The 14,633-nt window shown below is 55.3% G+C and overlaps 1 protein-coding gene across 1 annotated transcript in view; it reads right to left on the reverse strand.

The window, feature by feature from the left end:
- The window catches only part of LOC144248444 (uncharacterized), a 58,633-nt gene that overhangs the window by 19,471 nt on the left and 24,529 nt on the right, over positions 1-14,633 (reverse strand). Inside the window, 1 exon segment of the mRNA XM_085565247.1 lies at positions 8,733-9,346. Within this exon segment, the coding sequence (XP_085421373.1) occupies positions 8,733-9,346 (614 nt within the window).

The raw sequence follows: 14,633 nt of genomic DNA on the forward strand, positions 1-14,633 counted from the left end.
GGGGGACAGGGACCCCCCGGCAGTGTCCCCGTGTCCCCCAGGGCCAGAGCCTGGGCCAGGGCTCCTTCACCCTGTGACCAATGAGGGTTTGAGAGCGCTGAAAAAATCCCCAGCAAAAACCAGATTTAATATTAAAGTGACAGCAGCACAAAGTTCCTTGGCAAGAGTCACTCTGTTCCTGACTGGACACTTCAGGCACAGCAAGGAAACAAAGCAACAACAAAACCAAACAAAATCCAGGCAATCAAACCAGAAATGAACCGAGAACTGTCCCTGTGTGTGTGACACAAAAAAAAATGAGGGCAAGGATAAAAGGAATATGGCCCAAAACCTTAACAGACCTAAAACCTAATAGGAGTTACCTTATACCTTTACCTTAATTTCTACATTAAACTTAACAATTTAGCAAAAGAACAGAGCTTAACAGTATTTAACCTAACTTATAACCTATAACTATGCAATTTAAAACAGGAATAACATTTAACAATATTTAACTTAACATATAACTTATATTAAACATATGAACTTAGCAAAAGAACAACTCTTAGCAGCGTTTAACTTAGCTTAGACCTCATGATTTAGCCTTACCTACAGGCCTGACTGGCTCTGCTATCCAAGGCAGTCAGACCCCTCAGGGAGCAGCATTCCTGCCACATTTCCCCAGCACAGGCACTCCTGTGTGCACACAGACACAGAGAGTCAGTGCAAGGCACCTGTGAGAAATTCCCCTGAGCAAAGGGAAATGCTCCCTGGGGATGCTTTGGCATCTCCCCAGCAGGGAAGGGTTGAGCCTGGAGGAGTGGGGGGATCGGCCCAGGCTCCCTCGTTTTTGGGGATCCCCGAGTGCAGCAAACGGGAGTGTTCCCGGCTCGGAGAGGCCCCACTCAGAGGGAGTCGCTGGCCCAGGAGAGCTCCAAGGCTCCTTTTGGAGCGCTGTTTGTAGGGCTCCAAGAGAGGGGCTGCAGTCCCAGCCATGTTTCATCCTGGCCGCACTTGGCATCAGCAGCTTTCTTTGGCAGTGTGAGAACAGGGATGTTGTGCCACTGAGGGAACACAAACAGTTCCCAGGGCTGCTCCTAAAGCAGCCAGGAGCTGGCTGGGCAGCAGCAGTGCTGGAGCAGAGCGTGTTTGTGCTGAGCTCCAGAGGAGCTGAGCCCAGGGGCTGCTGGCCAAGGCCGAGGCCAGCGAGCATTTCTCAGCTGGCAGGGCGGCCTGAGAAGGGGAGGGGGGAATGCACCAGCACAGGAACCATGGAACCAAGGGACCATTGTGACGCTGTGGGGCCTGTGAGACCAAGGGACCATTGTGACACTGTGGGGCTCCATGGAACCAAGGGGCCATTGTGACACTGTGGGGCCTGTGAGACCAAGGGACCATCGTGACACTGTGGGGCACCATGGAACCAAGGGACCATTGTGACACTGTGTGGCACCATGGAATGTCGGGATCACTGCGACACTGAGAGGCCCCATCAAACCAAGGGTCCATTGTGACACTATGGGGCCTCATGGAACTGTGGAGACCATTATGACACTTTGGGGTGTCATGGGACCAAGCGACCATTGTGACATTGCGAGACCTCAGGGAGACAAAGGTCCATTGTAACATTGGAAGGCCTCATGGAGTCATGGAGACACCATTAAGAGACTTCACAGCTTCATGGAACCAAGGGGCCGTTGTGACACTGTGGGGCACCATGGAACCAAGGAGACCATTGTGACACTGAGGTGACTCATGGGATCATGGAAGACATTGGGACACTATGAGCCCCCATGGAATAAGCAAAGCATTGTGACACTGGGACTCCTCACAGCACCAGTGAGACCATTGTGACCCCGGGGGTCCCCACAGAACCAAGAGGACCATTGTGACACTGTGGGGCCTTGTGAAACCAAGAGGCCTTTGTGGCACTGCAGGGCTGCAGGGAACCAAAGGTCCATTGTGACACTGCAGGGCCTCTTGTCATCAGTGTTCCATTGTGACCCTGTGGAGCCAAAGGAGACCATTGTGACACCACAAACCCCCAGGGTCCAAAGGTCCATTGTGACATTGTGGCCTCATGGAACAGAGGAGTCCCATGTCATTGTGGGGCCTGGGGAACCACGGTGACCACTGGGACACTGTGGGGCCCCAAGGAACCAAAGGAACATGGAACAAGTCTGGCTGGTTTGGCCTCCAGGGGCTGCCTGACAGCTTGGCACCTGCAGGGTCTCTTCTTATCTGCTATTGAAGCACTGGGGCTCAGGGCTTTCCTTCCTATGGAAAAGAACTCTCCTTCTCCTCTAGGCACACATGGCCAGAATTGGGATTTCACCTCCATTTCCTTATATCCAGGGATTGTTCCCATGGACATATTGCCAGGACAAATCTGGCAGGCAGTCATTTGTTAAGGGTCACTGCTTATCTGCCTCCAAAACACGGGGGAAGGCTCCATGCTTTCCCTCCTATGGGGAAGAACTGTCCTGCTTCTCCAGGTGCCATGGCCAAAATTGAGATTGTCTCCAAACCAAAGACTGCCCCTGGACAAAATCTGCCATTCCTGACAAGTCTGGCTGGCCTTGACCTAATGAGGCTCTCACCTGCCTTCCAAACAGTGGGGCTCTGTGCTTTCCTTCCTATGGAAATGAACTGTCCTTCTCCTGCAGGTGCCAATGGCCATATTGGGATTTCACTTCCAATGTTGACTGTTGTGACAGACTGGAGGAGATTGTTGGTGGAAACATTTCAGTGTGGGGGAGGAAGGGGCAGGTCCAGCCTTGCCCTGCCCTGGAACCCCAGCACTTCCCTGCCCTGGAACCCCAATCCCCCCAGAGCCTCTATCCCAGCCCAGCAGTGTCTGCCAGTCCCTGGCACAGCACAGGCAATGCTCCACAGCCACCTCTGGAGCCCCAGCCCAGCTCCTGAGTGACCAAATGACCCCAAGTCCCACCTGGGGGAAGGGCCCAGGAAGACCAAGGGGTATTTAAGGCTGACCACAAGGCAAGCACACATCTTGACCCTACCTCCTCTTGGAATTTCTGTGTGAACAGTGCTGGAATCCAGGAGCTGGTAGCTGTCTGTGTGCTTTTCTGTATCTTTTTTATCTCTTTTTGTGTTTACTTCTTCTATTTCTGTCCCCTTGCCAAATTTGAGTAACAAAATAAATGCTAATAGTTTGTGAAGTTGAGTGGGACAAGTTAGTGCTTAGAGAAGTGTTTTCTTTTGATTGACTTTCATATTAAACCATTTGCCAAAGTTTCTCTGATTTTCCAAAGTTCCCAGTAAAGCCTGTTTTGTTGTTTGGAGCTCCTGAGAATCTCTTGTTGGTATTTCTTGTTGTGCATCCAACACAGAGGACACAAACAATTCTCATTACATTTAAATGTCTCATTGTGAGAGTTTTTTAGTGGATGGGGGTCAAGGCTTGTGTGTCCTGCTTGTCACAGCCCAGGCAGGGCTTTCACAGCCCCATCCCACACTCCATTTCCCAGCTGGAGCCGCTGGTGCCACTGAGTTCTGCTGCCCCAGCCCCAGGGACGCTCTCCTTGTCTGCCCATTCCCCCAGGGCCTCTGGGCAGGGATGGCCTCAGTGGGGGCTGCTGACATCCTCAGCAACTTGGAGGCTGCTGCTGAATTTTACTGCTCCAGAGGCTTCTTCAGCCTTCAGCTCTTCAGTTCAGGAATTCAGTGCCCCAGGGCTCATTAACATACAGAACACCTTAAAAAGCCAAGCCTCTGGGAATAATTTAAGTATTCAAATTTTTTGTGGTTAATACAAGACATTTCAGAAGTATGTTCAAAATGAGTATATTATTTTTATAAAGACAATGAGAAAAGATATTTTAGGTCCTGTTTAAGTTGGGATTTTTGTTTTCTTTTTTTACTGTTAATACATTGATATGTGCAATCTGCACTTGACACAGAATCCAAGTACCTCCCCATGCAGTTGGAATAGATATGAAAATCAAGACCCTTTATGGCTGACAATCATCAGACTCTGTCCCTACCCCCACCCCACCATTTCCCCCATCCCAGCCCTGGCACTCAGAGCAGCCTTGTGCAAATCTGAGCTCCCTCCAGCCCAGGCTGCACCTGCAGGTTTCAGCTCCTTGGCTCCAACTCCCACTTGCTTTCCTTGGAGAAGGAGCTGCCCGAGACACAGAGGGATGTTCATTTATTGCCAGCCAAAAAAGCCAACAGAAGTCACAGCTCCATCCAATGCAAAAGTCATTCCTCTAATGGATATTAAATCCACTTTGCACAGCAGACAGTCTCAGAGCAATGGAAAACTCCTTCTGTGGCCAGCACAGATCCCAAGGTCCCCCCAAACCCTCCCTGCCCCGGTTCTGCCCAGGTTTGCTCTTTGCATACACGAGTCACAGGCTGAAGTCAGGAGCTCCCTCCATGCCCAGAGGGAGGAAAAGAGGGAAAGTGGATGAAGAGCTCTCCTGTGCAGAGCCAAGGTCCAAGTGCAGCCCCTGCAGTGGGAACCACAACTCATCAGGTTTGTGTCCTTTGGGCTCAGGGATGGTGACACTCAGAGGCACAGAAAGGTTTCTTGCCAACAAACACAAGTTGAACATTTGAACAGTTTAAAAACCATCACATCTCTTCCCTCAGCTCTCTGTGATGCCCCAGCAGTATCTGACATGTCCCCATCCCCAAGGTATTTCTGTACAGGAACAGCTTCAGATAAAGACATAAGAAAAGTGAGTTCTTTGATAGATATAAGCACAATAAGGTTGTTGACTGATATGATATTTATATTAACTTTAGAAAAATTGGACAACTCCCTAAAGCTCAAAGCATGAATCGAGTCACTTGAGAGGCACTTGAATGACCAGAAAGCATCTGGTGAAGGAAATCTGGGAGCAGCAGGATGTACATAGATCCATCTGGCCTAGTGAAGAGATATCTTTTGACATGGCCATTTCAACAGGAGAGCTGGAAACACCTGAAGGAAGAGGGAAAGCAAGTAATAAATGGAATATTGGTGACACAAGTAGAAGGCAATGTCAGTATTTCTCCTCCTGCGATTAGTACAGGAAATTCCTGTTCCTGGACAGACAACTTTTGTCTTTCTTAAAAGTAATGAACTAACCCAGATAATAAAAATTTCCTTCCATAATATGAAAAGTACAAGTATTAAAACCTGTGTCCCTTTACAGGCAGACATCAGCTGTGTGCCCATGAACAGGCAGTGCCACTTGTGCCCTGAGGTGCCGAGCTGGGATTGGATCTCTCAGAGAGGAGTTGAGGGAGAGCAGAGCACCTTGCAAGCTGCAGGTCCCTGCCAGCCCCGCAGGGCTCCTGTGCCATCAACATCTGCTCTGCTCCAGTCAGGAACAGGGCCCAGCACAGTGCCGGGATCATCAGAGAGCTGAGGTGTGTGCTGGAATTCCATGCCCTCCCCATGGCGCAGCAGCCCTGCATTTCCCTGCTGCAGCCTTGGTCTCCAGCACAGCCATGGAGGCTCTTTGGGCTCCTGAGTGTTCCTGCAGCCCCCAAGGGCAGCTGAGCTCTGCCTTGGGCACAGGCAGCCCTGGCCAGCGCAGGCCATGCTCAGCAATTCCTTGTCTGTGCCCGGCCTTGCTGCCAGCCCCGGCAGCGGCTGCGTGGCCCCTCGGTGGCCCTGTGCTGGCCCAGCCATGGTGCCACAGCCCCTGTGCAGCCCAGCCCAGGACAGGAGCATTGCGGCTGGGAACGGCCCCTGTGCCGTGGGGCCCTGGGCAGCCTTGGGGCTCTGTGCCCCATGGCCTCCCTGCTGGGCAGCCTCTGCCAGCTCCTGCAGAGCCCGTGGCACCTGTGGGGCTGCACAGACAGCCCTGCCCGGGCTCTGCCGGCCTCGGGGCCAGCAGAGAGGCGGCCAGGGCTGGCCATGGCCGGGAACAGGCCCTGAGCCCCGCAGGAGGATGGAGCTGGGCCACAGCCAAACTCAGCCCAGGGCAGAGCTGGGCTCAGCAGCCAGGGCTGCCCAGGGCTGGCACAGACAGAGGCTGGCGCTGACAAATGTCCTGGGCCCCTCCCTGCTCTGTCCGTGCCCCAAGGGCACAGAGCAGCCTCCTCTCTCAGGCTTTAGGTTGTGAGGGTTAGCCCCCCTCATCATTCCTTGATCAATGACAGGATCATGTGACAGGGATCCCAAATGTCTCGCTTCAATGCCATCCAGAATTGTAGCCTCGCCTGCAGCATCCCAAGGACGGACCAACCAACTAATTACTGACCCCGTGGCTCTCCCAGTCCATCCCAGTCTCTCCCAGTGCCTCCCGGCTGTCCATCTCAGCCTGGCGTGGCGCTGCCGCCCCTCAGCCAATCAGAGCGCGAGTCTCTGATGACTCATCAGTTGCCAGGCAGACCCGCAGCGCCGCGTGCCCCGCGCTGGACTCGGCCTCCCAGTGCCGCGCGCTTCATTCCCAGTTCCTTCCCAGTGCCCCCCATTCCCTCCCATCTCTCTGAGTGACACCCCAATCCTTCCCAGTCCATTCCCAGTCTGCCCCACGGCCACACCACCCCTCCCCTCTCTCTCCCAGTTCCCCCCAGCTGATCCCAGTGTGTCCCCACTCTCTCCCAGTGACCCCCAGCGTGTCCATCTCGCTGGTGCCCTCGAGCTCCCAGCCCGGCCCCGGCCGCCTGCTCTGCTCCTTGGTGGATTTCTACCCTGCCCACGTCCAGCTGAGGTGGTTCCAGGGCCAGCAGGAGCTCTCTGTGGTGGCCACCGACGTGGTCCCCAACAGGGACTGGACCCACCAGCTCCTGGTGCTGCTGGAAACCCCAACCCGGGGCGAGCTCACCTGCAGCTACCAGGTGCAGCACGTTAGCCTGGAGCACTCCCTGAGCTGGAACTGTGGTACAGGGGAGGAATTCGGGGTGCTGGGACAGCAACTGGGATGTGCTGGGAGCAACTGGGAGGGAGTTGGAGAGAGCCTGGTTTAAACTGGGAAAGGAGGTTGGGGGTTTGGAAGGGCTAAGAGGGTGTTTGAAGGATACTGGGGAGGGTGGGATGAGGTTCTGGGGGTCCTGGTGGACACTGGGAGAGAGTTTGGTGGTGCTGGGTGTGAATGGGAGTGATGTGAGTGAGCCTGGAGGAGATTGGGGATGGAAAAGCAGAGATTGGGATGAGGTTGGTTGTGCTGGGAAGAGACTGGGAGGGGTCTGGGGGAACCCTGGTGGGGCTGAGAAGGGACTGGGAGAGAGTTTGGGGGTCCTGGGGCAGTGGGGGGTGACTGGAAGGAGGCTGTGGGATCCTGAGAGGGACAGGAGGGGCTTTGGTGGGTCCTGGGGAGGTGAGGAAGGGATCAAGAGGGAGGTTTCAGGGGATCCTGAGTGGGCTGGAAGCGACCAGGAGGGTGCTTGAAGGGGCTTGGATACCTGTGAGAGTTTTTGGGGGGTCCTGACCCCTGCGGACGCCCCAGAGATGCTGCCGGATGCTGCCACAGCAAGATGCTGACAGGAACTGGAGACTCCGAGTCGGGCTTTGTCTTCCTGGCTCTTATGCTCAGCTTCTACCTGTGCAGGAAAGTCAGGGGTGTCCCGGGGGTCGTGTCCCCCCTCCCCCAGTGTGTGGTTGCTCCTCCGGGGCCCCCAGTCTGGTGTCACCCCCTTTTCTCTGCCCACAGAGCTCCTGAGCCGCCGGCGGCCGCAGCCGCTCCCCGTGGCCTCAGGCCCGGCCGGGACCCGGTCCCCCACCCACCCCCCTCCCCGCTCCATGCCCACGCTGACTTTGGGAGGGTCCTGCGTCCCCCCAGCCCTGCTGTCACTCTGCCCCTGCCCCCTGCTCCCAGTGTTCCCAGTAAAGCTTCCCAGTTAAACCCAGCCCAGTTCCTGGGGGCACTGGGGAGGGACTTGGGGGGACCCCACGGCGGGGCCGGCCCTGGGCAGGGAGGGCGGGTCCAGGTGGGGAACACTGCCTGCTGCGGGTCTGCCCGGCAACTGGTGAGTCATCAGCCCCGCTCTCGCTGATTGGCTGACTCTTCTCCACCGCGTTCTCTCATTGGCTGAGGAGAGGCCCGGCAGTGCCGAGAAGGAACGGGAGAGATCCCGCCCCGAGCACCGGCACGGGGACAACAGACCCGGCCTGGGCACAGGGAGGGAATTTATTACCAACCAAACCACGGCAGCACCAGGAGAAGGGAAAGAAATCCCTCCAGCACCTTCCCCCACCCAACGGGGATCACCCACAACAGGGTAATCCACCATGGAGAGACGGGGACATCCGAGTTTAGAGCAAAGCCAATTTTACTGAGTGTACCAGGTGTTTATACAGGGATTTACTTGTATGGTGATTATAGAGGGCTCTGTTTTTGGTAGCAATTTCCCATTGGTTACACATTCTTCGAGACATCCAGTAACCTGGGAACATTTATCTTATCACAAAGACTCACACCATTTTTTCTGGTCACTTCTTGCCCAGGGAGACTGAAACTGTGTCTGTGTCTCCCACAGTTTCTGCTCAGTCAGGCCTCAGATATCAGGCCCCTTTATCAGCTCCATTGCTTTACTCTCTGTTTTATTCCCCATACGGGGGCACCAGGGCTCTGCCCAACGGGGGTCACTGGGGATCATCCAGCCCGGATCCTCCCATGGGGGATGGAGCTGCAGCAGCACACCAAGCTCTTCCCTCACTCCAAGCTCTTCCCTCGCTCTCTTCCCTCACTCCAAGCTCTTCCCTCACTCAGGGCACTCACAGGGCTTCCCTTAGTGGTGCCTCCGTTGGTGTTGGGTCAAGGCTGAGCTCTGTGAGAAGCCCTTCCCACACTCCCCACACTCGTAGGGCCTCTCCCCGGTGTGGATGCGCCGGTGCACGGTGAGGCTGGAGTTTTGCTTGAAGCCCTTCCCACAGTCAGGGCAGCGGAAGGGCCTCTCCCCTGTGTGAATCCGCTCATGTCTGAGGAGATGGGAGCTGGTCCGAAACCTCTTCCCACACTCCCCACACTCGTAGGGCCTCTCCCCAGTGTGGATGCGCTGGTGTCTTCTCAGGGCAGAGCTCCTCCCAAAGCTCTTCCCACATTCCAAGCACTCATAGGGCCGTTCCCCAGTGTGGAGCACCTGGTGCATCATCAGGCCAGACCTGTCTCTGAAGCCCTTCCCACACTTCCCACACTCGTAGGGCCTCTCCCCGGTGTGGATGCGCTGGTGCAAAGTGAGGTGGGAGTTGTTTTTGAAGCCCTCCCCGCAGTCGGGGCAGCGGTAGGGCCTCTCCTCTGTGTGACTCCGCTCATGTCTGAGGAGATGGGAACTGGTCCGAAACCTCTTCCCACACTCCCCACACTCGTAGGGCCTCTCACCAGTGTGGATCCTCTGGTGTTCGATCAGGCTGGATCTCTGGCTAAAACCCTTCCCACATTCCAAGCACTTGTGGGGCTTCTCCCTGCCATGAGGCTTCTCCACCAGCTCCGAGCTCCGGCTGGATCTCCGCCCGCCTTCCTGGCTCAGGGGGGCTCTTTCCTCCCTGCACTTCCCTGGGCTGGGTTTGCAGCTCCTCCTCCTGCAGCATCTCCGGGGCTTTTCCTCCTCCTCCATCCAGCCACGCCCACGGAATTAAAAATCCTGGTTTGAGGGAAAAAAACAAGAGAAGAGCTCCTTGGACTGGAGGTTCTGCCTTGCCCAAGTTCATCTCAGGAAATCATTGGGAATCTCGTATCTGTAAGAACCTCCAAAACACCAAGATTCAGCCCAAAAATCAAATCTCACAAATTTCAAGACACAAAACAAAAACTCCCCAAACATCACAAGTCAGCAAAAACCTATCCCAAAAATAAAGATTCAGCTGCCACATAAAACTAAAGAACCAACATTTATCCCAAGCAAGCTCAGAAACACCAAGATTCACCCTGTGAAAATCGTGGATTCCCCTCCACAGTCACCTGCTGCATGTGGGGGGAGCAGCGCTCCTGGGGCTGGGGGGAGGCTGCAGACACAGGGAGGGGTGGAACCTTCTGCTGCTTCCTCTTTCTGCTCCTCCTCCTCCTCCTGTGTCTCTACTCTTCCTCACACTCCTCTTCCTCTTGTTATTCTTCCTTCTCCTGCACAATCCCACCCTCTCCTGCCACCTGCATCATTTCACCATTCTGTTCCTCAAGCCTGCTTCTCCTCCCCTTCTGCTCCTGCCCCCAGCCCCAGCACCCACTGCCGGCTCCCTCTTCCCCCCACACCCACAGCATCCCAGCGCAGGGGCAGGGATGGAGCTGGGGCAGGTCGGGCTGGGGCAGCGCTGGGCTCTCGGCCGCTCCCACCCGCACTCGGTCCCCACTGCAGCCGCTCCCGCCAGGACAGCGCGGGGGGGCCCGGCCTTGGCGCTGCCCCACTCCCACCTCCCCAAATTCCCCTCGCGGGGCCATGGGGCCGAGGGGGGGCGCAGGTGGGTCCAGGTGGGGAACGCGGGGAGCTGCGAGTCTGCCTGGCAACTGGTGAGTCATCAGCGCCGCGGGCTCTGATTGGCTGAGCTCGGCCCGAGCCCTGGGGCTGCAGCACAGAGGGGACACCCTGCTCCAGGGGGGATGTCCCACAAACGGGGGACCCCATGGAAGGAACCACAGGAAAGTGTCTTTACAAACAGATGCTCTGAAGCTGCTCGGAGATAGGGCCAGGGACCTGCACAGAAGGAAGTGACAGGAGAAGCCATTGGTTTCAGAAAATTATATTAATTGATGACACAGACTGCTGCTCAGCCAAGGTTCTGCTCAATTCATGAACTTCCAGAGGAACAACAAAGACTTAACAGAGCCATGAATATCGTTTGCTATATAACAGCAGGGAGCATATCAAGGTGGGTATGTATTAGGTGGACTGGGAAGTCTTTAGCTCTCAAGAACTTCAGCCAGTGGGGAAAGCAGAGGGAGATGTGGCCAGGAAAATTTGGATGAAAAAGAGGCTGTGTCCTCCAACAGTTGGAGAGATCCCATGGGGAATGTCCAATGGCCTTTCCCATTTTTTGGAATGAAATTACTTCTACAGGACACCTCTGTCTGCTCTGTGGACAGAATTCTCTGGTGATGTAAGTTTACCCACACACCCTGGGGCTCATCCCGAATGCCTTCCACCGTCCGGGGCGGCGGGCAGGGAGTGCAGCTGAAGGTGCCTCACCCACTTTGGGTGATCGGCTCCCTTGGCTGGCGGCAGCACCGGGGATTGACTGGGGACCCGGGAGTGACCAGGAGACAGACGAGTGACACATCAGGGGGTGTGTGAAGAGTCAGCAGGGAGAGAGCACTGAAAATCTCATCAGTGAGTGCCCTGGGATCCTCGGGGAGTGAACATGGCAGGGCACCCATGGAGGGGAGAAAAGGGAAAGGCAGGGAGGGGTCCTGGCCAAAGGGATGATTATCCCAAAATGTCTCTGAAGGGTCCCTGGGAGAATGCTGAGGTAGTTTGCATATTTCCCCAGAGGTAATTAAGGACATGGACACCCAGGGGGGCAATAAGGGAAGGGGAGAAGGGATTTGGACAACAGGGGATGGATGGGGTTGGTGTGCTGGGAAGGGATCAGGTGAAGAGGAGTGTGCAGCAATATGGTTCAGGTAAGAAGCAGCAGGAGGAATCTATGTGGTAAGAAAATGGATGATGGAAAAGAGAAGAAAGAGAAAAATACAGAGGACTGAGATGTTTTTCAACAGGGTCTTATCCTCACATTTGCCAGCTGATCCAGATCCTTTCCATCCCCAGTTTCCAGGAGAGGAAAAGCAGGAGGTCAGGATGCCAGGGGTTTCTCTGCGGTGGCAGCGGCAGCACCAGGCGCAGAGGTGCGGCACCGGGAGCACGGGCTGGGGCCTGTGGGGAGCTGCGGGGCCGGGCCGGGGCTGTGGGGCAGCCGGGGCTCAGCGCCGGGCGCTGCCTGACCCCACCAGCCCCGGGCAGGGCCGGCAGTGGCCCCCGGCCCCCAGGAGGCTGCGGGACGCCCCGGCCGCTGCCCGGCCCCGGGGAGCTGCCGGCCCTGCCCGCCGGGGGGGCCGCCTTTGGACACTGCGGCAGGACAGGCACCGGCTCTGCCACACGGGCTGGGCAGGGACCCTGAGCACAACGGGGAAAACAAAGGAACAGCTGGGAAATGCAGAGTGCACATGGAAGGATCAGGATTTGCTGTTCAGAATTTGCTTTGGGTCCCTGCAGAAAGGAAAGGTTTTGCAGAAAGCTCAGCAGCTCTCAGAGGATGAGCACCCACAGGCAGTGACCAGGGCTGCAGGAGTGGCAGAAGAAGCCCTGCAGCACTTGGGCACAAGGGCACAGCAGCTGAAGGCAAGAAGGGATGAGCAAAAGGCCAAGCTGAAGGCAAAGGCCACGGCAGAGTTCCCACAGCCCTGAGGGATCAACCCCAGGGCCCCAGGGGGCCCCAGCACCCAGGGCATGACGGGGTCGGCCACAAGCACCTGGCAGAGGCATTGCCCTCCTGGCCAGGGCAGAGCCCACCCAAACAGCCCCTGGGAAGGAGTCAGGGCTCCAGCTGCAGCCCACAAGGACACTGCAAGCACAGACAGCAGCACCCTCAGCAGGAGCAAGTCCACCCCTGCATGGACATGGATTGTCAGGGCTCTCTGAGCTCCCATCCCACTGGGGACCCACCACACTGGAGCCCTGGAGAACGCTCAGTCTTGACCTGAAAATGAAGAAAATGTCTTTGTGGATGGCTCTTCAAGGGCAGCAGAAGGGAAAAGAGTTCCACGACACGCTGTTATTGAGGAAAGGGAATCAGACAAAGCGCAACTTACCCCCCATGGTCAGCTCAACCAGCACAGCTGTGTGTGCTTGTAAGAGCCTGGCACTGAAATGCCCTGAGCAGGAAGGCTTCAATATCTTCTGGTGACCCCATCTCACCTAACAGGGGGGCAAAAGCAATTCTGATTGCTCAGCAACCACTGGATCACTTATTAAGGTATCTCTAAAAGAAATAATTCCAACAAAAGAGATTGTGGAAGCAACAGACTCAGAGAGCAGAACTCATTTTCCAGGAAAGATCCTCCAGGGGGTTATGGCAGCTTTAGGAATACAATGGGACCTCCATAACCCCTGTCACCCCCAGAGCTCAGGCAGGGTACAAAGAATGAATGGGGAAAGAAACACCTTTGGAAGCTGGTGATAGAGACCAAGATGCCATGGGTACGGCTTTTGCCATTGGCTTGGGTAAGAAGAAGAGCGAGAGCCAGGGCAGATATTCAATTGTCTACCTTGCAATTGATCTTGGGAATTCCTTACCCTGGGAATTCTCCACCCAGTGCAGGGTGCAGATAAGGGATGCACATTTAAAGCAGTCTGTGGCCAGAATCCTGTCTCTGATGCAATCTCTCCCCCAGGAAGCTGGGCTGGCACAGAGCCTGCCTTGGCACTTTGCTGTTGCCAACATCCAAGCAGGACATGGGCTCTGCCTAAGGAGTGCAAAGCAGCACCACTGGTGGCCAAGTGGCGTGGCCCATGCCAAGGGGCCCCGAGGCCAGAAACAGCCGCCAGCACAGCTGAACACGGGGGGACCCCTCAGCCTGGGCTCCAGGTCTCTGCAGCCCCGGAGATTTGCACTTCCCGCCTGCAGCAGGAGGATGGGAGGCCCCCCTGAGCCTGCACTGAAGGCAGCGCAGCAGCAGCCAGGGCTCCACAGCGGGGCAAGGCCCTGGGCCTGCCCACACCTCCTCTGCTGAAATCCTCGGCCTGGCCACCCTCCCTGGGCAGCTCCAGCCACCGGGGCCAGCCCTTGCTGCCACTGCTGCAGCTTCAGTGCTCGCTGGGCCTGCACTGCCACAGCTGCTGGGGAGACACCGGGACAATTCCACTCTGGCTCTCACTCACACTCACACACTGCCCTGCCTGCCAGTGCATCCATGGAAAATAGACCAGCTCATAGACTTGAACATTGTTAACCTTTGATTTCTCTACTCAGGCTTGGTTTGCCTTGGCCTTGGGGAAACAAATGTTAAAGGTTTTCTTAAGGGATGTTACACCACTCAGTGGAGATGAGTTTCACATCTCAACACACTGGGAAGGCCCAAAAGACACCCACAAAGATAACGACCAGCAGCAAAACATCAACCCCAGCAGCAAACAGCAACCAACACCTACCCCAGACACTGCCCCCGGCAGGGCTGCAGACACCTGGTCTGCAAAAGGCTGAGAAGGAAATCCAGCACTACCCACCTCATTAACAGCAGATGCAAAGAAATCCGGGTCCAACTGGAAACCAAATACTAAAAACTGCAGGATTTGAAACTACAGAACATTAAACCACTGCATTAGGAGGGCTTCAGACTGCACAACTTTGGGAAAAACCTAGTAAAACCCACATGTAATGGATCGATTTTCACTGCACACCCGGGTTATGTGGGGATGGAATGATTTCTGTTGCACATCCTGGCCAGAATCAAGGAATGCCTTGATTCTAACACTTTAAATAATAGTGAAGTTTTTCTTTTTCCTGCAGTTTCAGTAAAAAAAAGTTTATAGCATTACAGTATTTTTTTATTACTCATACTTCTATATAGCTGGTTAGGTTTGGGTAAAGGAGGCGAGAATGAGTTTTTCTTCTGAGGGGAAGTAGAAAAAGCTGAATTACCTTGGGATTTTTTGTCTATGTTCGTGCGTAGCTGTAAAAGATACCAAAATTTTGATCTGGGCTTTTTGAAGTTCACCTTTAGGCTGCATCACTAGAAAAGATTTAAAGGTGACCCCTAAACTCT

Source organism: Lonchura striata, chromosome 35 (assembly GCF_050655825.1).
Source record: "Lonchura striata isolate lonStrDom1 chromosome 35, ASM5065582v1, whole genome shotgun sequence".
In the NCBI taxonomy this organism is placed as follows: domain Eukaryota; kingdom Metazoa; phylum Chordata; class Aves; order Passeriformes; family Estrildidae; genus Lonchura; species Lonchura striata.